Source organism: Cicer arietinum, chromosome 5 (assembly GCF_000331145.2).
Source record: "Cicer arietinum cultivar CDC Frontier isolate Library 1 chromosome 5, Cicar.CDCFrontier_v2.0, whole genome shotgun sequence".
Classification (NCBI taxonomy): domain Eukaryota; kingdom Viridiplantae; phylum Streptophyta; class Magnoliopsida; order Fabales; family Fabaceae; genus Cicer; species Cicer arietinum.
Genome location: NC_021164.2, coordinates 43,248,291 through 43,273,787, shown reverse-complemented (window position 1 = coordinate 43,273,787; position 25,497 = coordinate 43,248,291). Strand labels below are relative to the sequence as shown.

General features: G+C 30.6%; 2 protein-coding genes across 2 annotated transcripts; both read left to right on the top strand.

Annotated features, from left to right (window-relative positions):
• Positions 1 to 8,293: 8,293 nt before the first annotated feature.
• CAM (calmodulin) lies at positions 8,294 to 10,612 on the top strand (the record flags this gene model as incomplete). The annotated part of the gene is given in 2 exon segments (NM_001279096.1): positions 8,294 to 8,417; positions 9,949 to 10,612. Coding segments are annotated over 2 exon segments (450 nt in total). The 3' UTR covers positions 10,323 to 10,612.
• Positions 10,613 to 17,353: 6,741 nt separating this feature from the next.
• Positions 17,354 to 20,587, top strand: LOC101494328 (probable myosin-binding protein 5). Its single transcript, XM_004489917.4, has 3 exons — positions 17,354 to 18,350; positions 18,710 to 19,480; positions 20,134 to 20,587. The coding sequence occupies exons 1-3, from the start codon at positions 17,609 to 17,611 to the stop codon at positions 20,151 to 20,153; spliced, it is 1,533 nt and encodes a 510-aa protein (XP_004489974.1). The 5' UTR covers positions 17,354 to 17,608; the 3' UTR covers positions 20,154 to 20,587.
• The last annotated feature ends 4,910 nt before the right edge of the window (positions 20,588 to 25,497 follow it).

The window sequence follows — 25,497 nt, the reverse complement described above, 5'->3', positions numbered from 1 at the left end:
TCATAATTAATATTATGAATTTTTGAGAAGAAATTTATGTGTGACTTGGTGGAAAATGAATTTAATTCAATTTAGGTGTGAATGAAATTTGGAGTTGTGATTTATATGTGGTTGTAGAAATTTTAATTGGTGTGAATAAATATGGTTGAGCATGCTCTGTGTTGTGTTTGAAAAATCATTAGTGTTAAATGAGTATTAAAAATGGGGAATCTTTTAATAGCTGCATTTATTTAATGATTATGGTGAAAAGAGTAAGAGTATGCTCATGCATTTCATAGTACATGGTGACCGCGATGGGGCCATGGTGATAGTGGTGACCATGATGGGCCACAGGATGATGCCATGTGAATTGTTGGTTCATCTTATCCTTGCGGGGATTATCGCGTCGTGCTGATCTGTGAGAGATTGCACTCTAGAATGTACTGATTTGTGAGCGATTGCACTTTAGAAAATCGTGCTGGTTTGTGAGAGACTGCATGCTAGTAAATTGTGCTGGTCTGTGAGCGACTGCACTCTTGTATGTCGTGCTGGTCTGTGAGAGACTGCACGCTAGTAAATCATGTTGATCCGTGAGAGATTGCACATTGGTAATTAGTACTGGTTTGTGAGAGGCTGTACAATTATGATTTACGCCCTTCGAGGAGGATTTTGGTTTGGAATTCTGGAATCATGCATTTTGGCATATACGCATTGCATTAGAGTGTTTGGCATGCGAGTTATGTTTGTTATACTGTGATGATTGTATATACATATTCGGATGTTGTTGTGATTTGTCGTAATTGCTTTGAGGTGTGAAGTTGGGTTGATTAAGTTTTGATGTAATTATGTGTTCATAATTGATTTAATGAATATTCGAAGTGTTGATTGATTCAGAGCTATTTTAGAACTGAAAATCTGCATTTTCTCTGTTGTATTCGGCTATGACAGTGCAGTTTGTTAAAACTTCATTTTTCAACATTGTTTATGCATTTTTGGACATATGAAAACCCTTTCGAGGAGTATGCTAAGACGAAAGGTTCTTTTGAGCATTTGAAAATATAAGAATTTTGCTATGTGATATTTGTTAATTTCGGTTGGTGACCTTTACAACTATTGTGGAAATCTAGGCTTTACCCTCAGATGAGAAACAAGATCATCCTACCGGTTAGTACCCTGCAGATGGGAAAGTAGTTAGTCATACCTGACCGAGGAAGTGTCAGGAGGATCTTGCGGGGCGCGTGGAGATCACCCGGGTTGTGTAGTTTTTGTAGCATGATCAGATTAGGTGGTTGTATAAGGACTTGATATCTTTCTTTTGGTGGTTGTTCTTATTTCATTTTGGGATGACTGTAACTATACTTATACGGTCAGATGATTTCTGTCTTGGTGGGTCCATGTTCCATTTTTTTTGACGTGACCATGGGGATTAGTATTTCTTGGAGCAGTACTTGTACATGTGTCTGGCGAGAATACCCCAGGGGTATGAGCGATGTCTGATAGGTCTCATAGCCCCTGCGTATTTTATATTTGGATATTTTAGTTTATCGCCTCACAACTATTTCAGTTTGTTATAATTATGATGTAATTAATTATGACAATTATCGTTTGTGTTACGCTTTGGTTTTTCATTAGTTGATTTTTGAAAGAAAAAAAAAATACACTCACGCTGTTAAAAATCGAGGTGTTACAGTTACTCACCCACTCTCTTAAATTCTCCAACAAGTCAATTCCTCCATCCAATGACTCACTATCTCCTTTCTCACATTTCCACGTCTATGTTGGGGAGTCCAAATGCATGCATGTTTATTTCTATACCTGAAAGTACCACATATTTTAATTTATTTTTATGTACTTGCTTTTGTTTTATGAGCAAAGTTGTCTTTTGTGTTGGTCATATCCACAATTCTATATTTCTTGGGAATTTTTAACCCATCTTCTTTAATGTTTATGAATAAAAAGAATTGGTCATTCATCTTTATATTTTACTCATGTGATATTAAATACACTTCTAGAAACTAGCTTTCGATGTTGTGTTTTGAGGAGGGTGGAGATACTTGTAGTATGTGAGACGTCTGCGCTATAAACGTCAAACACACAAACACGAAGGGTCAATAACATGTTAAGGTGTAAAATGGTAGAATAAACATGAACACATATAAAACACATGAGTCACCCGTATTGAGTATAATTCCAATACAGTGGCAATCATCCTAACATAGTGATATAATTCTGGGATGAGCAATTTAGATCAAATCTTCAATATTAAAATTTAGTTTCAAGAATAAAGGAGGAGAGTTGGGAGCATCAAATGTTGTCCATTTTTGTTTTATGTTAATAAAATTGTAACTAAAAGTGGGGTGCATAGTGATATAATTCTAGGATGAGCAATTTAGATCAAATCTTCAATATTAAAATTTAGTTTCAAGAATAAAGGAGGAGAGTTGGGAGCATCAAATGTTGTCCATTTTTGTTTTATGTTAATAAAATTGTAACTAAAAGTGGGGTGCATAATATTTATTTAATTATGTACCAACCCTTGTGTTTATTTTCTTGTGTCGCTTTTCTAAAAATAAGGAGCATGGACTACAAGTAATTGGTGCACTATCCAATTTAAGTTTTGGTTGTGTTTGGTGTGTTTTTGTTGATTTTTAAACTTTGGCGAAAGCATACAAGGAGGACAAAAATGCGGCTTCAAAAGGGCGTACAAGAGTCCTTTTTTGTGTAGAAGCAATCAATCTTGGATACTTTGAGAGCTGATTGAGTTTTCTTAGTTTCGTAATCTCCATTCATATGGAAGAGAGAAGGGAATTCAAGGGGGGGAAAGAATTCAAGAGGGAGTTGCACTTTCAAACTAGAGTAACACTAGTTTAATGCAATTTTTCTCTTTGTAAGCAATCAACAAAATGATTTATTCCATCCCCATATGTATAATTCACGGTCATTATTAGAAATTAGACGAGTTTGTTCAAAAATTGCACTTTGTGTATTTTTGAGAGTTTTGTCTATTTGGTTCTAAATTGGACCATAATTTTGATCTTATCAAGAAACCACATTTCTTTGTAGCGATCATTCACTTTAAGGCTTATCATTTTTTTCATCTTTTGATTGATATTCATATTCTATAATTCTTCATACTTACAATTATCTGCACTTTTAAGTTTCAATATCATTTCAATTCACGCACTTCATAATTCTATTTATATTTTTAAACATTTTAAATTATATCAATATTTTGGCACAAGTGAAGGCTTTAATTTTGACGTCTAGAGATCGTTTTGGTGAGCAAATCCAAATATAATTTTCCTTCCATTTTATTTATGTTTTCATGTCTTAGTTATGAGCATCCTAACTCCAATTCGTTGTGATTTTTGTGTTTGTGTCCAAATATAGGTAGTTTCGACATAGACGATGGTATCATTAACTTATCATAGATATTATTGTATGTTGGGGAAGTGTTAAGAAATCTTAAACATATTGTAATACATCTCAATATCATTATGTTGTCAGTGTGTTTTTGTTCAATGAGAAAAAGTGATGTTGGGACATATCGATTCTGTTGGTTGTTTGAGTGTAGGTACTCTCAAATGCTCACAAAAGCATGACTATATACTGCTAAAAATCTATTAGTAGCATTGTTGCCCATATGTTTGCTCATATTAAGGCAGGACAATATTATGTGTTCAATGTGATAATTAAAGTAAAGTTATAGTTTTAGTAGTGGTCAAGTTCCCACGACTTCACTTGGGATGAGTAGTTAACGACACTAATGCTCATTTGGTGAATCTTAGGAGTAACATTGAATGAGAGTTAAATTGTGGCTAGCCATTTATCTCTTAGAATGACTAATTATGGAACTTAAGATTGTTTTGTGTTGACTATTTGTTAGGAACTAATTGCCCTATGTGTTATATGATTGTTTGTGATATGTGACTTTTGTTAAGTTTGGTTGATTAACATTTGAATACGTGGTTGGTATAAAATGTTATCACCTTAGGATAGACGATTCAACTCAACTAATGGTTTTTTGTGCATAAGTGAGGCGATAGATGAAAATATTTTGAAATTATTATGGTTAAGAGCATGGCCCTTTGCTAAGGTTTTGTTTGTTTTAATTGAAAATATTAAAAATAAAAAAAAGGTTGTACCAACAGTCAATGTATTTATGACCCAATAGAAGTTTTGTAATGATGAAAAATTTATTAAAGTAAACGACAAGATCGTACTAGCAACAGAGAATGTCATGACTTATGAAATGAATAAATTGTGAGTGGCTCATAAAGTAGCATTGCATTATTGTTGTGAAAGTCCAATTTCGTGTTTATGAGGGCACAAGGTTTATTGATTGCCTAGATCCCGATGAGTATATTTATATGTAGTGCACTTGAGTTGTGATCAACTTATTACATATCGACTCCACATGAAGTCAAATGATCTTCGTTTAAATGTTACCATAGAGTGTTTTTGAAAAATTAGTGTAAAGGTATTAGGCTGCATTGACATGCATTCATGACTAGTTAGGCTTGGTATGAGAGAATGACATTCGAGGGTGGTTAATATATTTGCTATATGTGTTGTGTGCACTATTAACTTATACTTTACTATTTCTTTCCCATTTTTTTGGTGTCATGAGTGTCTTAGATCTAATTTGTTGTTGTCGCTCTGGACACACTTGTACTATAAAGTTGCGAGAAGAAGATGTCAGACTTACTACTGGTGCACCTATTATAGATTCTAAGTTGTCCAATCTATAGTGATTTAGAGATTCGATATGACATAGGGGATATATGGCAACAATGTGCTTCTAGAGGAACAATGGATTATGTGGGCAATGTGACCTACACTTTTAGGTGCCATTTGGGAAGCTCACAGGAAATCCATCATGTCTCTTTCTGTACTTACTTTTACCAAACGTGGGGGTCGACCTGGTGGTGTCAAAGTACTCCATGAGGTCGCTCTTGTATTGTTGTAATATCATTTGTTAGTTGTATCTTTTGATGATCATTTATTACATGTGGTACCCTTTTGAAGCCCACAAGACATTCGACCTTGTGCCATTATGTTAAGATGTGGATATTTGACCATGCTTCCATTTTTTTTATATTGTTTCTCTTATATTATTTATGTTTTAATATTTAATATGAGTATTCATTTGGGTTTCATTGAATGAGACTTGGATCGTCTTATTACAATGATTATAAAAGGGTTTGAAAACAAAAATGGGTATAAAATCTAAAAGTTGTCATTGGATTTTCTAAACAAGTTAGCAAATTTAGTTTTACGTATTAGATTTGAATCACCAAATTCCTAATACATAATACTAATTTGTCTCTCAAGTTACTATAGGAGTAATATCTTTCTTTAAATTTCTCTCTTGAGCATTTGAAAAATAAGTTGTATGAATCGACAACCTTCTTGTAGACTTTTCTAGGGTGATTGATGTTGATGAACATAGAATCTATTTTCGTCCAATATTCAACATCCAAGAAGGTCATATCAAGTTGTTTTTTATATACTAAGAAAATATATAATTTTTTTGTGATGTTAAGACTAATTGAAAGATTCATACTGTAGGTGTTCATACTCATTTCCTTTAGTAGAATAGATTTTGAGAATCATTCATATTGATGTCGGCAAGGACAAATTCTACTAAGATCATAAGTCTTTACAATGATTTGCATCTTCTATAGAAGGAAATATGGAGGGTTTATGTGGTCTATGGGAGCTTAATGTGTGAACGGGGGCTTGTGTGAGATGTAGAGGTAGATAAAAAGGGGAAAATGATAAGAAGGAGTTTGATATAAGGTTTGAAGAAAACAAATGGAAAATGAAAAATATAAAGAGAAAAGGAAAGAAAGAGTAAGAGAAGAGGCAATGGTGATAATATTGTAGTAAGTTTAGTGATGAGCGGTAGGTATGAGGTTAGCTTGGCTAATAGGTTAGGTGGTGAAGGAGATGAATGATTGTTTAGAGTGGTAGGGAGAAAAGAAAGGTTGGTTTGAGAAGTTAGGTAGAATAGAAAAACATTGATATCATAGAAAATGTTTTTACACTTTTGATGTGTCATGACAAGCCACTTCTCCCCTTGTGGAAAAGGAACAATATTATGAAGTTGGAAAATTTTTCTTAAATCCTATATCAATTCAAGTTTTTAACTCTTGTTAAGATGATATAATTTATCCACTTAGTTGATTTACAACAAGATCTAGTAACTCTTCACATAGAGAATTTATATTTTTGTTAATCTTGTTCAAATATTTTTTCTGAATATTTTCCATTCAATTTGAACTTGTATTTTTCTTTTCTCTCATTGTGATATTGGATTTATCCAATCATTTTATTTGTTTATTTCTTCATGAAAATTCATTAGAACGATCTTATGTGGACTTTTGTCAAGATATTACTGTGGTTTAAATTTTTGTCTAACCAACAATAATCTTTTTAACGTGTGGATGTTCGTCAACATCATTATTTAATTTGAAGTTCCTTTTATAGAGCTTGAGAAAACAAACGTTTAGAGATAACTATTGAAATTGTAGCCATTAATGACATATACTTTGCAGTATTGGAGTTGCAGGACTAGGGCTACATTACAAGTTGTCGTTGTACGATCAATTGATTCAAATTCTTTATCAAAGATATTTTTCTTTAGAGTTTGGACTTGTACAACGTAGAAATGCTTCTAATATTTCTATCGTTTGATCCTTCACTTGTTTCAACTAACATCATCACCAAATACAAATGTTGAGGTGTAGACATGCACTCGGCTTCTTTGAACCAACTAACTTCTTTTTCTTTCAATGTACTTTAGAGCTTGATGTCATCAAATGATAATAACCAAACGACTTATTATCAAATGAGCTTAGCTCTTTCTATGACTATTTTACTAAATGTATTCTCTATTCTCTATAACTTAAGAAAATGTTAGAGGATAAACTATTCTCTTATTATGTATTGTTTTGTTGTCATCAAAACACAAAAAGTAAGGGTTGTATCCGAACCATCTTGGTTCCAACATTCTACATGAATATTTATCATACATGGGACAAATATTGTTTACCACAAATCAATTAGTTACAAGATAAATATGTATTTCATTAGTAGTGTGTCACTTAAATATTTTCTAGATCAAAATTTGAAGAAAATTACAATACATTGATTATATTTACCATTCACATCTACACGAGACAAATATTTGTTACTGGTCAATTAGTTAAAAGATAGTTTTCCACAAATAAATTAGTTAAAGAGAAATATGTATTTTATGTATTTCCTAAATATCTTCAACAACAAAAAAATTTGAAGAAAAATAATAGTGCAATAATTATAATTTACAAATTATAATCATTCATAAATCATCTTGGTTCCAACATTCTACATGAATATTTATCAATAATTATAGTAAATCACAATCATTCATAAATATGATTTTAAAATTAATTATGATAAAAATTAAATATTTTTAATGTATAATAGTTGTAATTTATTTACAATATATATGAATTAAATCTTTGATTAGTAATGTTTATCTTAAATATTTTATAAATAAAATTTTAAAAAAAATTATAATACACCAATCATAATTTACTTTATAAATCATACACACGACATATATTTATTATTGATCATGTTATAAAAATTATAACAATATTATAATAATATATATGACAAGATTATATTCTCATATATTAAAAAATATATCAAATAATACTATGAATATTTTTCTTAAAATTCTAAATATTACATTGATAATAAATAATTATTTAAAAAAAAATTACAAACACGTACAACACATGCGAAAGAAGATATTTTGTTAGTAGAGTTTAAATTATATACATTATTAATATAAATTTTTTTTATACCATTAATTAATTATAACTATCAAATTATTAAAGTTATTTGATTTTTAATAAAATTAAGTTTAAAATTATATTCATATATAATTGTAATATATTAATATTGTAAATCTTTTTGCATTAAAAATACAGAACAATTAAAAAAATTCGCCGGTATTAAACAAACTCTAATCCAAGTTTTAGATACGAAGAGCAAGAGTCGACATAAATTTAAGTGTAATATTGATTTTTTTAATAAAAAATGAAAATTGATACATTGTAATGTAGCATTAAATAACAGAATATATATATAGAAAATAATAGCATGAAAGGAAAATAATTTATGAAGCACAATATTATTTTAGTTGTAGAAGAAAAAAATAGAAGAAAGATATTCAGACAATAGCCTCACGAACTAGGTATATAAATATCCCTCGTTCCTCCTCTCATATTTTCCACATTCGTTTTCTTCATTTTACTTCTCTTTCTCTCATTTTCTCGCTTACCCAAACGTCCTTCTCTCACCTCCAATGGCCGACCAGCTCACCGACGATCAGATCGCTGAGTTCAAGGAAGCCTTCAGCCTCTTCGATAAGGACGGCGATGGTCTCTTTTCTCAGATCCCTTTTTCTCCTTTTGCGATTATTATTACTTTTTTGTGTTCTTTGTGTTGTTTCTTAGATCTGGTTATTCAAATTCTTTTTTTGTTTTTGCATGTTTCGTGTTTGTTTAAATTACCTTTTTGTTTTTTAATTTGGTAGAAAATTATTTGTTTGAAAAAATTTATGGGTGGTGATCTAGGGTTCCTTCTATGATTGACTTTTTATGTTGACTTTTTGATGTATTGATTGTTGTTGTTGTTGTTGTTAATGGAATTTGTTTGTTTCATTTGCCTTTTTTAATCCTTTTCTTGCGGGTATATTTGGCGTGTCCTGATTCTGAGTATGCGTGGATGTGGATCGTGAGATTTTAAATTCCGTTTTTGAATTTTGAAATGGGGTTTGATTTGTTGTTTTTTTTTTTGCTTTGATGGGAATTTTTTTGGATATATTCTTTTGTACTAGATTTACTTATAATCTTCATAGCAGCACCAACACTGAGACATGAATTACATTCAATTAATTCATTTTTCTCCCAAATTGTTAGATATCGACGTGTTAGCATTGTGTCTGGTGTTTGTGTTAGTATTGGTGCTTCATAGGTTATAATTTATATGGGATGAGTCCTTTGAGTTCGTGGGGCTGCATTTGGGTGGCGTTTTGTTGTCTTTCATGTTGAGATTTTAGTGTTTGTGATATTGGAGAATAGAATGTAAATTAGATTGTTGTAAGAAATTGATATATTGGGGCAATTCTTGTATCCGCTCATGACAAGCCTTATTTATCTTATTCTTTAGTTGAAAAACCTAGATCTATGGCTACTTGTTCTAAGTTTTGTTCTCCTTAGTATTGGTAATATCAATTTTTTTTCGCATTTCAAGTTGAGGATTGGTTTTACAAGCAATTTTCCGTGATTTGAAGAGTCAGAGTTCTGCAAATTTTCATATAAGATTGGGGTTGTAGGTTTGACAACAGAAATAGGGCAATGTTATGTTTCATGTGGGTCTTTGCTGCGATGAACTTCGATATGTAGATCTCTTGAGGGAATGGGTTATTTGGTTTCTTATTGCTAGATGTTCTTATGTACCCAAAGATGCACATTTGAATTTTATCATTTCTAAATATCTTTCCCTTTATGGTATGAATTATATTGTGGCTGTTTCTACTGTGGTATACCATGGTGGACAGGGTAACCCCAACATCCATGTATTCATACAATAATGGTGATCTCTTGTTCGGATGACTTGTCTACTAAATAAATATGCATTGCTTTGAAGTATTCTATTTCTGAATACATGCCTCGGTTTTAACTTAAATGAAATCACAGAGAGATAATAATGCTTAGAGAACACTTTCAATGCCTTTATATACTCTTGCGACTATTTTTCATTTTTCTTTTGAGACTTTGGTTTCAACAAAACTTTGATATATTCTTATATTCTGTATTTTTGTTCATGTTTGTCAAACTGTGTCTTGTAATTAGTTCTTTGTGAGGCTGAATCACTTTATGTGTTTAACTGTTTTGTAACATGCTATAGGTTGTATTACTACCAAGGAACTTGGAACTGTAATGCGGTCTCTTGGGCAAAACCCAACTGAGGCAGAGCTGCAGGACATGATAAATGAAGTCGATGCTGATGGAAATGGTACCATTGATTTCCCAGAATTCCTCAACCTGATGGCTCGCAAGATGAAAGACACTGATTCAGAGGAGGAACTTAAGGAAGCCTTCCGTGTGTTTGACAAGGATCAGAACGGTTTTATTTCTGCAGCTGAGCTCCGCCATGTTATGACGAATCTCGGTGAGAAGCTGACAGACGAAGAAGTTGATGAGATGATTCGCGAGGCTGATGTTGATGGTGATGGACAGATCAATTATGAGGAGTTTGTCAAAGTTATGATGGCCAAGTGAGGACCAATCAATCATCACCGAAATTTGATTTGCATTCAAAGAGAAAAAAGGGACAGGGCAGATAAGTTTTGATGAGAATTCTATTTTCATTAGGGAATCTTTATTTGGGGTCATTAGTTTTTGTTGGTTGGAGTGTCTATTTTTGTTGTTTGCTTTAATTGGTACTGCACCTTATTAGTTTCCTACTTGTTTGTTCTGTCCTTTTATTTCAGTAGATTGGTTAGTTGTGTGTCACCATGCATTGTTACTTAGTTTTTCATCTTTTATTATGAACCTAGAACTATTGGATGCAATTTGTGTTTTGTTACATGTGGGTGATGATGAATGCTGTTAATATTTACATCCTTTGGGATATGCTTGTTTCCCTCATCATTTTGGATTTAATGCAACCGTCCTATGAGTTTCAAATGTAGAATTAGTTATGTATTACTATATTATTATTATTATTAATATTAATATTATTGTTCAATGATTCCAAATTTGTTTGAGTACAAAGCTAAAACATAAGTAGTTTAAATTCTTAACATCTATCACTGATTAGTCGAATGTGGAAGTTACTGCTTATGTTCTCGGATCTTTATATGTTGGGAGTAAGGGAAATTAGCCCAGCTGTGGTTTCAGTTGATTAAAAAATACCTTTTTGTTTTATATTTTGAAATAGTACAAGCTCTGTTTTTTGTTTTGTTTTGTTTTTAATTTATTTATTTTAGATTTATTTTATAAGCAAATGTTATTAAATTAGATGTTGTGTTAGTTTTCCCATATTTGAATCTGAAACTTATTTCTTAAATCTCATCTGTTGCTATTTAGTTCACCAACTAAGTTTACAAGTTATCTATGCAGGACATAGTAGAAGCTTTGGTTGAACAATAGTTGGACATATGTAGTAGAACCATTTTCTATGAAAATTGGAAGGCAAAATAAAAAATTAAAATCTTGATTTATTTTATTTATAAATTTCCACTATAAAAATAAAATAATGATTCATAAGGTAAACCACTTTATTTGTACTTGTCACTATTATATATGGATTCGCTGGTGCCCAATCATCTGCTGAAAATTTTTTTTAAGAGAAAAGTTTAGGGCGAAAGAATATTTCAAGATAAAGAATATTTTTGGACACTAAAATATTTTTAATGAAATATACATTTGTCTCTCTTTAATGGTTAAGTATTTTCTATTGTTGAAATTTTTCATTTTTTTGGCTCATTTAAACATCAAATGAATGTTACCATTCTTTCTTGTGGATGCAATAGAATTAAAATGGCGAACTTTTGTTGTTGCTTCACATCAAAGCAAAGTATGAGTTGGTGAATACAGCTGAATTTGGATTTGATCGTGGTATCATTCTCTTTATGATCCTGAACTTTAGGCATGTGTATTACGTAGCAAAGAATAAAACCTTTTCCAGATAGGTTAAAACTTAAAATACAAATACAATAAAACAAAACTGTTGTCCAAAAAGAACGAGAATAACTTTGTTCCAACTAAAGAAGAGGGGATACCATAGAGGATGGACCAATTTAATAGTAATTGCACTTGACAATCTACGCTAATATTCTTGTACTGTGGGCCATGCAAATAGGTTGAGTTGAGGGTCATGGATTTATATATCGTGCATCTTTTCTTGTGAATATCTGCTAACCAACCATACACAAAGAACTATAAGAATATCTTTGGTTCTAACAATTAACCCCACCCTAGTTATTAGAACCATTTTTTTTAAGAACTATAAGAAATTTGGGATTTTAGGCTGTAATTAGTTTTGATGATAATACATTTATTGGAACAAAAATATCAATAAATAAGCTTTAAGGGTTGAGTGGACTTTAGTAAAATAAAGGTGTTAGTAGACCAAATATATCAAAGAACATTTATTTGATGTTTGAAAGGATAAAATTATAAAAATAAATCAATAAAAAATTAACTAAAGCCAAGGGTCATTACTAGACTTGTCAAATACATTTGTCCTACTTGGTTTGACACAATATATATGGGCCAATACAACCGACTAATTATGTAATGGGCTGCTAATATTTTTTATAGATAAATGTAAGTAATTGGTTATGTTGTCATTTTTACACATTCTTTAGAGTTTGAACTCTTGGTCCTTCAACTCCTTAATACCTTCGACATTTAGCTTAAATAAGTACTTAACCATCGGACAACTAATATTTAAATCTTGTCAGACACTCTAGGCAGCGAGGGCCAATAGGTCAACCCAACCATCTTTCTTTAAAAAAAAAAATTTATATTCAATACTTCAAATTTGTAAAATAAAAAACCAGACCTCCCAAACTATCAAGGTATATAACATACAATCGAGGACAAGACAACAGTGATTGAAACAGGTTTAACAAGGCCTTAAGACTATCGTATATGGAGATCTCTATTTTTAAGAACTTAGTGAATCTCACATGTATACATTATATTTTATAATTTTTTTTAATGATAATACTTATACACACTCAATCTTTTCAATCTAACACCTCAAAATTATCAAATGAGTCATACAAATTACTATATCATTTATCAATAACTCTATTATAGTATTTTAATTCCTTAATATTAAAATTGCATGGGACCTAGAGAGTGTGTGTACTTAGTAAAACATCTCTCCATCATAGTATTCGTTTTAATTTATTCCCAATGGAGTACCTATTTGGTACCAGGTCTTAAGAAATTGAGACTCCCCGACAGGGGATGATCTAAGTTTTAGGTATTTTCCCTTCTAATTAAGTTACTTTAATCTTTATAATTATTTTTTGTTAGTTTTGATATTGAATTAGGTTGAACTGATAAACTAAGGTGAATATTTGTTTTCGATAATTAGGAGAACAAGATAATAAAACTTTGTTTTTCATAAGAAAAAAAATTAATTGAGGTTTTTTCTTCAAAAAATGGGTCATCCCAAGGCCTAGAGGGCCGACCGTTTTGAACCAATTTTTAAATTGGACTAATTGGTTGGGCCAAAAAGATTATGTAATTTTTAAGAGTATTCTACCATGCATCTCTGCACCTAAATCTGTCACACCCTCAATCAACATGAAAATGTAATTTTGTACTTCTATAAAACTTTGAATTTATTTTACCATTCATTTTTTCATCTCCTTTTTCAAAACTTTAAAGAATTCACCCTTTCGAATATTTCTAAATTTTTGAAATAAGAAAAAAAAGTTGTGAATTTTTTATACCTTCGAAATAAATTTTTCAAAAGTTTAATTTGAACAATTTGAAATGTTCGAAATACAAATTTTTTAGATTTTCAAAAGTTTCGAGCAATCTGAAACTTTCAAAACTTACCAGATTTAGAAACTTTCTAAATTTTCGAAATGTAATCCTTATTTCAAAAATTTGAAACTTTTGAAAGTTTCGAATATTTTTGAAAGTTTCAAATTATTGAAATCAAGATTACATTTCAAAAATTTGGAAAGTTTCAAAAGTTTCGAAACTACCAAAGATTTTAAAAAATTTATTTCGAAGGTATGAAAAATTTAAGTGAACTTATTTTTTTTATTTAAAAAATTTGAAAATATTCAAAAGTTATGATGAATTCTTTAAAGTTTCAAAAGAGGAAATGAACAAATGAATGGTAAAAGAAATTGAAGGTTTTATAGAAAGGCGAAATTGTATATTCACGTTGATTGAGGGGTGACAAGTTTAGGTGTGGGGGTCCAAAATTAGGAAGAAATAAAATGGAAGAACTACTTTTGTGATTCAGCTAAAATAGGAGGACTAAAACTGCAATTAAGTCTAAATAATTAATCGCAAAATTAAATGGTATGTTAAAAATATATATAGAAACATAAAATGATTTGGTGTAGACGATACTGTTTTGTTGTTGCAGTTCTTATTTTGCTACAACATTTTTTTTAATGGAAAGAGAAATATTATCAAATTAAATGAGGTAAGAAAACACCTCTAATACCATTGGAAAGTAACAAGGATGTAGTAGATCAAGGTAAAGTGAACAAGGGTTGTCTATAAGATTTTAGGTGTTTTGTGCATAGCGAATAGCGATGAGTTTGGTGGTCTATTTTATTGAAGTTATTATATTATCAAGATTTTTTAAAAAATCATTTTTAATAAATTTATTTTTCGATATTATAGATTGTAAATAACATTTTAACAATTTCAATTTTAAAAAACTCATTTAAGCAGATGCAACATTATTAGAGAACTCAATATCATAAAAGTTGATTTGATTGTTAAAATAGAATTTTACTATTAAGATCATAAGAATTATCATGTTTCAAATAAGTTTAAAAAATTTTCCAATATAATTTCAACTTTTCATAGAAAATGTCACGAGTCTTCTCAATACAAAACAAATATTCAAAAAAAGTTTTATATGTTCTATATTGTTCGAATCTTCTATTAAGTGAGTTAATTGTTTGATGTACGGTATATAAAACATAATGAATCCTAAAATACCGTATAATAGAGTCACTGTATCTATTAAGAGAGATTTTTTACTAAAAGTGAGTAACAAATTTGTCTCTTGCATGCAAATAATGGTGAGTTGGTTTTGAGGATTTCTTTTCTATAATGTCTGAAATTTGAGTTATAATTTTATAGCGGAAAAAATTGACTAAATATCTAATTTAAATTAAAACATGAAAAGATACTATACTATAACATAATAAAATATTTTCTTCAATCATTTTTATAAAAAATAATTGAGTCAACAAAAAATTATATATTTAATCTATATAATTTAAATTGATAGTAATTTTTTATTTAAAATTATTTTAATACGAAAATATTTTTTTAATAAATACCTTTGCAATATACGTGAACAATAGACATTTTCCATGTTGGAAGTTGGATGCAAGAGATAATCTCTTGAAGAAAAGGAGTAAGAAAAGCATTCCTAGTAGTCTTTGATTGGATGATGTAAAGGTGGCTGAACAGATTACAAAGTGTTGGAAATGATGATGCCTTAATGAAAAATGCATTAGAGATAATGATGACATTTATGAGCTAGTGTTGATGTGAATTGAAAAAATTGAGAAGTCCCACATTGGAGGGATACCACACACTAGTAGGGTATATAAGGTGGAGGTAATGAACTTGGGATGGGCCCCAAGGGGCACCCCAATTTTGTGAAGGAGGGAGAACGCAAGCAAATTGAGGCTTTTCTCATACTGCGAGTGTCAGTCGTAAGACTGCCATATTGAGGGTGTAATTCTAGAACGGTTTTCTAAAGTGCAGTTAGGGGTGGGAATAGGCCAGGCCTGGCATACGGCCTATGATAGGCTTTTTTTTCGGCCTAAGCCTGGCCTACGGCCTATCATGGCCTGACCTGTAAGCCTATTTAAAAGCCTTACTCACATTAAAAATAATTTTTTTAACAAAATAATTTTAAAAAAATATGAAACAAACACCCTTTAAACCCTAAAAATGATTTTTGGTTTAAAAGAATAAATTATTTATTAAAACAAACGCACCTATTATTATCTCTCAAACAAATGGTCTCAAACAAACTCAGATTATTACCTCTAAACAATTATCTATAGCTACATGATGCTCTACACATATCAATTTATATGATTCTCCATATACCAATACTAATGTGTATATGTATATATATATTAAATAAAAAAATGATTTTTCTAACAAAATAATTTTTTAAAAATATGAAACAAATACCTTTTAAACCCTAAAAAATAATTTTTGATTTAAAAGAATAAATTTTTTATTGAAACAAACGCACCTATTATTATCTCTCAAACAACTCAGAATATTACCTCTCAAACAAACTCATATTCAATAATAATAAACAATTAGGATTTCTAAATTTATATACTAATAATATATATAAAGATAACAAATAAATAGTATTGATTTTTATAAAATATAAAGTAACAAATAGATAATATCGGTTTTTATAAAAAAATATGTTGTTTTCATACATGTTTGTTGGAGTGAGTGCAATGGAAATTAGAAGAAGAAAAAATAGAGAATGAAATACATATAAAATATATATAGGCTGGCCTGTCAGGTCTAATAGGCTTTTTTACAAGCCTGAGCCTGTCCTATTTACATATATAGGCTTTAAAAACAGCCTGAGCCTGACTATTTTATTAAACAGGCCAGGCCATAAGTAGGCCAGGCCATAGGCCCCTGTCGGACGGCCTAGCCTATTCCCATCCTTAAGTGCAGTAGAACTCCGATACAGAGAATCTGAACTGTTTTATCTTGGGGACTTCGTGGTTGATAGTCTGCTTTGCACAATTTTGGGCAGTGCCTCGAAACGTAAAGAGAGCGACCTAGTCCGCGACTCAACCCAATAATATTTTCGGTGACAAAAATTATTTTCAAAGGTTTTTCGAATTTCAATAACAACACAAAGTAATTCACACACTGATTTAGAATTGCATATAAATAATAATATTATAGACATGCTTCATTATACTACATACATTCCAATGTAAATTCTTTTTAAAATACTAATATCTTTGTAATTATCATTTGCGGTTATATTTTAATTGCTAATAATTTTTCTTTCTTTCTTTTTTTTTTTTGAATATCGATATCTAATTTGTAATGATCAATATATTTCCTGTGCAAGATACAACTCTTGCAACAGTTGTATTTATTTGAATTGAACTTATTGCAATTCAATAAGGGGATTTTTTTTTTGTTTGTAATTATTGCAATACTTTTTGCATGATATACAATTTCTTCTTTTTCTTTCCTTCATTATATCCAATCTTTTATTGCCTTTACAAAGGTCACAAATCTTCCATTATTATGTATAAAGTGCATCTCATATTAAAAGAATGAATGTTAGTATGGCTGCTATGATAATTTTTGGTCTAATAATGCTATATGGATATCAATTTAATTCTACATATTATAAAATGGTAACTTATCTACTTTTGAATTTAAAAAAAATAAATAAAAAGAAGAAGAGGACATGATAGAGCGTTATTTTAGGTAATTGTCTGCCTAACAACCTCCCCCAACAATTGTTTCTTCTAATTTTGGCTAATTGAATTCCACCATCCATAACTCTCTCTCAATGAAAACATTGTCTTCAAACTCCCATAATAATAATAATTATTATTATTAATAAACATTTCACGTTAATCTATCTTCCTTTCCCTTGGAGTGATACAAGAAGAGAGAGAAAGATCCTGATCTCGTCCATAAGCAAGGTCACGATCTTCCTCTATCTTGCCACATTCTGACTTACCCTCGTCTTTTTAATCTTCTCAATTTACACACATTAATTTATTTAGGTAATCTTTTGCAGCACAATATATAGAGAAACAATAAAAATGGCTAGTAGATCATTTTCTCATTTTGTTGAGGAAGAAATGGGAAAGTTCCCACACTTTGTTATATATATGTTACTTGAATGGGTGTTAATAATCATACTATTCCTTGATGGTTTTTTAGCATTCATTGCCAATGAATTTGCAAGGTTCTTTGAATTGAAAATCCCTTGTTGGTTATGCACAAGGTTTGATCATGTAATGGTTCATAGAAATCCTGATTTTTATTACAATGAGTCTGTTTGTGAGGCTCATAAGAAAGACATGTCATCTCTTGCATTTTGCCACAATCACAAGAAGTTATCTGACATAAGGAAAATGTGTGAAGGGTGTTTACTTTCATTTGCAACAGAGAAGGAATCAGATTGTGATACATATAAGTCACTTGTTGGGATTTTGCATAAAGATTTGGAATGCTTTGTTGAGGATGGACAACCTATTCAGTTGAGTTTGAAGGATGATGATGGTGGGTTCATGGAAGTTTTTGACACAAACAATACTCAGAAATGTTCTTGTTGTGGTAAACCATTGAAAGTCAAGTTTTCTTCTTCTTCCGCCTTTGCAAAAGGGAAACACTCGAGATCATTTGCGCGAGCCCCTACTCCTTCGCCGCGAGCTTTTCCATTTTCAACATCTAAAAATGAGGACCCTCATTCTCTAGAATTGCCTCACATTGCCTATACAGAACTTAAGTTTTTGTCACGGAATGACTCTGAACTACCAGAGGAGGATTTTAACGTCAAATGTGAGTATATGATTCTATGTATGCTAAAAAACTTGTCAAGTTTGATAAATATTTAGTTCCTAACAATATCATAATTCTATATTACGGTCCACAACCACAATTGTTGACTTAATATAAAAACTTTAGAAGATGTAATTGCTTACATTTTATCGTTATAGCAATCACAATTTAAAAGTAAAATTTGTCTATAAGGCGCTACAAAAGTACTTATAATTAGGTGGTCCTAATTTTAAACACCATGTAGAAATTAATAGTACATATTAATTTACATGCCTATAAAAAAAAATTAGAATAGAATCTTAATATTTTGATTATGTGAACAATTATTGTATAAATGACAATGTTTTTGTTGTATATAGTGACAGAAGACATCAAATCTATCTCTGTGCCTCTATTGGCAGGAGGGGAAGATATAAACGATGAGTCTAGCAAACTAACTCCAACAGTTACAAAAGGCAATAAATTCTTTGGAATTCCATTGTCAGATTCAACAAACAACAGTCCAAGATGGTCGTATAGGTTCAACAAGAAATCACCACTGGAAAAAACAGAATTTGCCTCTGAGTCCAATGAGGTAATTAATGCAACTCAAAATGATTTTGATGATATAATTGTAAACAATTTGAAGAGACAAGTTAGATTGGATCGAAAATCACTAATGGCATTGTACATGGAGTTGGATGAAGAGAGAAGTGCTTCAGCTATTGCTGCTAACAATGCAATGGCAATGATAACAAGGTTGCAAGCAGAGAAAGCAGCGGTGCAAATGGAAGCTTTACAGTATCAAAGAATGATGGAAGAACAAGCTGAGTATGATGAAGAAGCATTGCAGGCAACTAATGACATGCTTCTTAAAAGAGAGGAAGAGATAAGAGCTTTAGAAGCTGAATTGGAGTTTTATAGAAACAAATATGGTTTCTTAATGGCAGAAGGTGATGGCAATAATACTCCATCATTCAGACAAGCTGAAGATAATAATAATAATAATGAGACAACTAATAAAGATTTGAAAGCAGATAAAACATATCTTATTGGCCGTATGAAGAAGATGGAAAATAGACCATCTTTTTCAGAAAAGGGAACTTTACACTTTCTCTCTGACAATGTCAATAATATAGACAGAGAGACAGGTAACTAGATTTCTAATTAATTCACACTATTTTTTTTTTGTGTGTATGAAATTTCAAAATAGGACCTTATGCATGTGATTTTAGTGTATATATATACACTATTTAATTTGTTGTTTGTATTCTAAGAGTCTGTTAAAAAAAAGAGTAAACATTCTCTTTGGTGTTTGAAAATCTGAGGTGTTGTTACTAAAAAATATAGTTTTTTTTATAATTGTAATCAGTTAATTTTGTTCTTGAATCTGTCGGACGATGTTATAATAATCATTGAATATGTTAAAATTAAAAAATTATATGATAATAGTCAGTAAGTTTAATTTTCAAATGCATTATTTATTGCGGTTCACATATTCAAAAACCAAAATAACTATTTATTCCGTTTTACATGTATCAAATTACAAAAACATCTATTAATGTGTTTTCATTAGCCAATATAGTACTTGAATGTATATTTCATTAGTTTAATCTTTGGACTGAACTACCAAATTAAAATACACTTAAAGATATTTTATAATTTTGATATATTTAGATAATATAATAACAACCTCTCACGTTTAAGATCAAAATAACTTTTTATTCGTTAAAAAAGATGTTACTAGTCATAGTTATTGTGTTAATTGCCATTCCCCATGCTCACAATATTTGTGTTGTGACAGAAAAAGGAAGTGGAGTATAGGTTAGATGAATGAAATTTGTGGTTGCGCCCAACATGAACAAATAATTAAAATTCTTGATTGCGGTGGATATTGAGAGTGCTTTTACCTAACTCAAGTGATGGAAGCACGAACAAGTTTCAACTATCTCACACAAGTTTCTGCAAAATACCGATTATACCCCGGAGGTCAATGACTTGATACACAAATCATGTCCAAGCTTGCCTAACTTTCACGAGGATCATTTGGACAAACTTGTAGAATTTGTTTGTTTACATGACAACTATCAATGGTTCCTTTTTGCTAATTAGTTTGTACTTTTTTCTTGCCCAAAATATTTAACTTTATGCTGATTAAATAAAAGTTTAAAGTTAGCTAGTGCAGTGACAATGTCAAATAATGTTCCAATGTCACTCTATCGTAATTATTTAATATTGTCCCATAAATTGAAGTTTGTTATTTCATTAATAGTTGTGGTAGTAAGTTGTTATTAGTTGTCAATATAAAACATTGTATTTTCTATATTCTTATTAAATAATTTAGTTAGTTTTAAGTATTTCTTTCAATATTTCAAACTATCCTTTTATCTATACTGTTTTGCAACAAAGGAGGCATGGTTAAAGAGTTGGTGAAGACATTAGCTATACGTGCAGAAGAAGGAACAAGAAACAATGTGATTAAGCCTTGATTGGTTTTCTCTCTAATAAGATGACAATCAATCTTAATATGTTTAGTGTGTTCATGACAATTTGATTAAGCCTTGATTGATCTTATCTCTAATAAGATGACAACCAATCTCAATATGTTTAGTCCACTCATGAAATGTAAGGTTGTGAGCCAAAAAAATTGCATATTTGTTATCACAAAATATATAAACAAGGGAAAATTGTTGATTGTCCATATCCTTTAGCAAATAATTCATCCACTGCAGTTCATATGTGAGGCTGTTCCATGCCCTGTATTCCGCCTCTGAGCTAGATCGTGAAACTGTTGATTGTGTCTGAGACTTCCATGAGACAAGAGAGCTTCTCAGAAAAACGCAGAATCCTATAACTAATCTTTGAGTGGAAGGATATAATGTCCAATCTGAACTACAAATCCAGAGATATGTAAATTAGAATCACCAGAAAAGAAAGGACATTTTGAAGGAGAAGATTTTAAATATTGTTGAATTTTAAAGGTGGCCTGGTAATGAGACTGAAGAGGATTTGAAACATGTAAGCCTAATTGTTGCACAACAAAAGAGATATCCGATCTAGTTGTAGTGAGATAGAACAATCAACCAATGAGTCTCCTGAATTGGGATGGATTATGATCAGGATGAGAATATGTAAAATGTAGTTTGATGAAGCTGTGATAGGGAGTGTTGGCAAGTTCGACGGTCAAAGTGCTAATGTCTTGTAAAGAGTTTGAGCAGAGAGTTAGATCGTGAAATTAATATGTTTGGAGTTAAAAATGTTACTCTTTTAATTACTCATAGATACATTTATAATGATTGAGTAATTTTTCAAAAATACTTTAACATAAATCATTGTAAACACTTATATAAAGAAAATTTTGCTTTGTATCACTAAATGTTTCATGTAGTGCATTCTTACCCCATGATCTCTATGTGTCTGGAAGAAATTAAACATGTCTTTTTTTTCAAACTTTAAATAATATATCATTTAAAAGAAATTCAAAATTAATAATCCTCACTTTTGAACTTACAAATCTAGAGTTTAAAAAACAACGGAAACAACCACCAAGTGAAACGTGTTTATTCATCATTATTGTCATTGGTTAACAATTAAATCATTGTGACTTTCCAATTATTATATTTTTTTCAACAATTTCAAAATATAAGATTTAAAACTAAAATAGTAGGCAAGAGTAAAATCCATACAATGTCACTAATAAAAATCAAGACATAAACTGATTTTAATAATCAAAACAAACAAAATGCATGGATATATAAATTAGAATAAAATTGTAATCAATTATATATGCTAGTAAGTCGGCACCAGAACATACAATTTTGACGAATATATTGTCTTTAACTTAATATTAAAATTACACCAATATTAAACATATCATATATTAATATAAATTTATTATGTACCTTTCATCGTAGTCATGAATATGTGATTGTTTATCTTCTTTAAAGAAATAGCAATTGTTCAAAAATAAATTAAAATAAATAGTCGAACCTAAAGATTGTTGGATCTTTTGTTGGGATTATGCTGCAAATCTTGAACAAGAAGAAGATGAAATTGATGATAATGAAGGTTGCACAAAAAAGATCTGAGGTCCCATAAATTAAAATACTTTTGTTGATAAAACAAAATATTTTGATAGGAATGAAACTGTTTCAAAGAGTTAGAACTTTGAAACTAGAAAAAAAAATTGAAGGATGTTGATTTCTTAAAATATGTTTTTATATGTTGAAAGTGTATATTGTGAATAATAATACTATTAGTTCTTACTCGTTTTAAAATCTTTTAGAAAAATATACTCTAAGGAAATTAGGAGTGAGAAAAGGTTTGTAAGATAGTTAAAGTCTCAAGGACTAATTTGACTAAATAAAACAGTATTTGATTGAAGGTGTTGGCATAAGCGACATTTTCATTGTGTTTGATTGTGGTAGCAATAATTGTTGAGAAAACTATAATTGAGGTAAGGGTTCCTTCTAAATATTTAGTTTGCACATAGGGACCTTATATGTGTGATTGATATGTGAATATGTGATGGTTAATATTGATGTAATTATGCATTCATGATTGATAACATGAGTTGCTACATGTTATGAATTTTATTGATAAGAATATGCCTTAAGTATGTCATCTAAAAAATAATTAGTGTTTAATGTGTATTAAAAGGGGGGTCTTTTAATAGATGTATTTACATAATAATTATTGTGAAAAAGTTAGAGTATGCTCATACATTTCATAGTTAGTGGTAACCGTGATGGGTCACGGTGTTAGTGGTGACCGTGATGAGCTACAATGTTAGTGGTGACCGCCATAATCCACAGGGTGGTTCCATGAGTTGATTGGTCCACCATATGGTTTGTGATAGATTGCACTCTGGTAAATCATGCTGATATATGTTAGGTGACACCTCATGAATTAATATTGATATGTGAGAAGCGGTACATTTATGATTTACGTCACTTGAAGAGGGTTTGGAAATTCTAGAATCATGTGCACTGACATATAATCATTGCATTAGGGTGCTTGGAACGCGAGTCATGTTTGTTATGATACATGTATATACATGCCTTGTTATTGTCTATTATCATGCCATAATTGCTAAGTGTTTCTTGTTTGTTATCATGTCATAACTGCTAAGTGTTTCTTGTTTGACATCATGGCATAATTTTAAATGTTAATTGTTAATTTCAGTTGGTGACTATTGGGCTTTAGGGTTTAGGGTTTAAAAACAAGTGACCCGCTAATTAAAATTATTACAAAAATCAAGATTACAGAATCTGCAATTTAGGCCCAGTAAAGTTCGGAATTGGTCTTTTCTTTCAACACAAAAGTTGTAGCTCAGATTTTTAGCTTTCCAACGCATGCTCATATGCGCCAATCCGATATCCAGAGCTCAAATTATAACCTACAGAGCGAGAAAGAGTCAAAATAAAAATAATAAAATAAAATGCAAATAATAAAATTATAATTCAAATTCGACCCAAAGTTTATAAACAAGTTAAAAATATTAATCTAAGCTATAAAGAGTTTTTGAAATACCAAACTAAAAAGCTAGAAACATGTGCCCAAATGCTATGATCAAATCCCCCCACACTTAAACTTTTGCACTCCGAGCAAAACAATGCATGCGATTCCAAATATTCTTATGAATGCAAAGTGGTGAGAGAAAAAAAAAATTCTTGCTTAAGGCAATCAAGAATAGTTTTGTTATCACAATCAAGGAAAATAAGAGGACAAGTTAACTAAACAATGCATCATAAGTGATAGAGTCCTCACAGGATATAAAATTCTCTCAAAGTGTTTACACTCAAAGTGTTTGGGCTACTGTTTACACTCAAAGCACATCATGAAAGCTAACACTACCATAGGCTTGACAAGCCTCTATAATCTATATTTTAAACACATGCAGATAATGATCAAAAGATCTTTATTTAGGTTGTAACGTGGCCAAGGTAAGAGTGAGATAATCCTAAGGAGACTAGGGTTGAAAATCAAAGAGGATAAATGAGTAATAGTTAAGAGAGAAAAACAACATTAAGAAGTAACTCATCAAAACATCATTGACTTTTATTTTCACACTCTCTTTGCTCACAACACAACTATTTTTTCTCATATATTTTTTTTCATTTTTTTTTCATAACCCTTAAATTTAAACAAACAAGTTGAGCACCCCTACACTTATGTAAGAAAAGACTCCTTTATCCACCAAGATTGAGTCAATTAATTGTTTTTCACTTTTAGGCATGTAATGAGCTATATAACAAAGAATTAGGTAATTAGGCTCAAAGAGGCTTAAACAAATGGGTAATTGTAGGGTAGACTTATTTGACTAGTAGCTTAATCAAAAACAAATGCCTAGATCATTTCAATATATGCATGCAGACAAGAGTCAAGTCAAGTTCTGACGTAACTAGCAATCATGAGTGAGATAACACACAAGAAAAAAAAGATTGAAAAATGTATTCCATTCATAATAAGGCCCAAAAATCTCACCAAGGTTAATGAGTTATCACAAATGATACACAATTTAGCATTTTAATCCAATTTATTTTACCAAGAATGCAAAAATACTAACCAATCATGCCAGTCCGAAAAAACTCTCAACATTTACAACCAAAAAATATGATGAAAAAGCATGCAGTGCAATGTCTATTTTATTTATTTATTTTTTATTTTTATTTTATTTGAAATATAACAAATAAAATCCTAAATAATACCCTCACACTTAAATTACACATTGTCTTCAATGAAAGTAACAAGTATAAAATAAGAGTAAGGAAAGGGAGCTCCATGTTTAAACTTCAGTGTAGGTGGGTTTTTCCAATGAGAGTTCTTCTATGGTAGCATCTTCAAGCACAGAGCTCTCATGGAATAGCTTGAGGCGTTGTCCATTTACTTTGAACATTTTCTCGGCCATAATTTTCAAACGGGAGTTGAACAATAAAAAATTTTGGCCAATTGAAAATTTCTTCCTAGAAATCATCTTATCATGAAAGTACTTAGTTTTCTCCTTATAGATGCGAGAGTTATCGTAAGCTTCAAGTCTAAGTTCTTCAAGTTGTTGCAATTGAAGCTTTCTCTCCAAACATGTTTTCTCCATCTCAAGGTTACAACTCTTGACCGTCCAATAAGCATGGTGCTCTATTTCCACTAGGAGGTGGCATGCCTTACCAAA

What these genes read in the sequence shown, in the direction of transcription:
- LOC101494328 (XM_004489917.4), top strand. Translation starts at nt 17,609, where the DNA reads ATGGCTAGTAGATCATTTTCTCATTTTGTTGAGGAAGAAATGGGAAAG. An exon ending in GGAGGATTTTAACGTCAAAT is followed by an intron (nt 18,351 to 18,709) that starts GTGAGTATATGA and finishes TGTTGTATATAG; the next exon opens with TGACAGAAGACATCAAATCT. An exon ending in TAATATAGACAGAGAGACAG is followed by an intron (nt 19,481 to 20,133) that starts GTAACTAGATTT and finishes GTGTTGTGACAG; the next exon opens with AAAAAGGAAGTGGAGTATAG.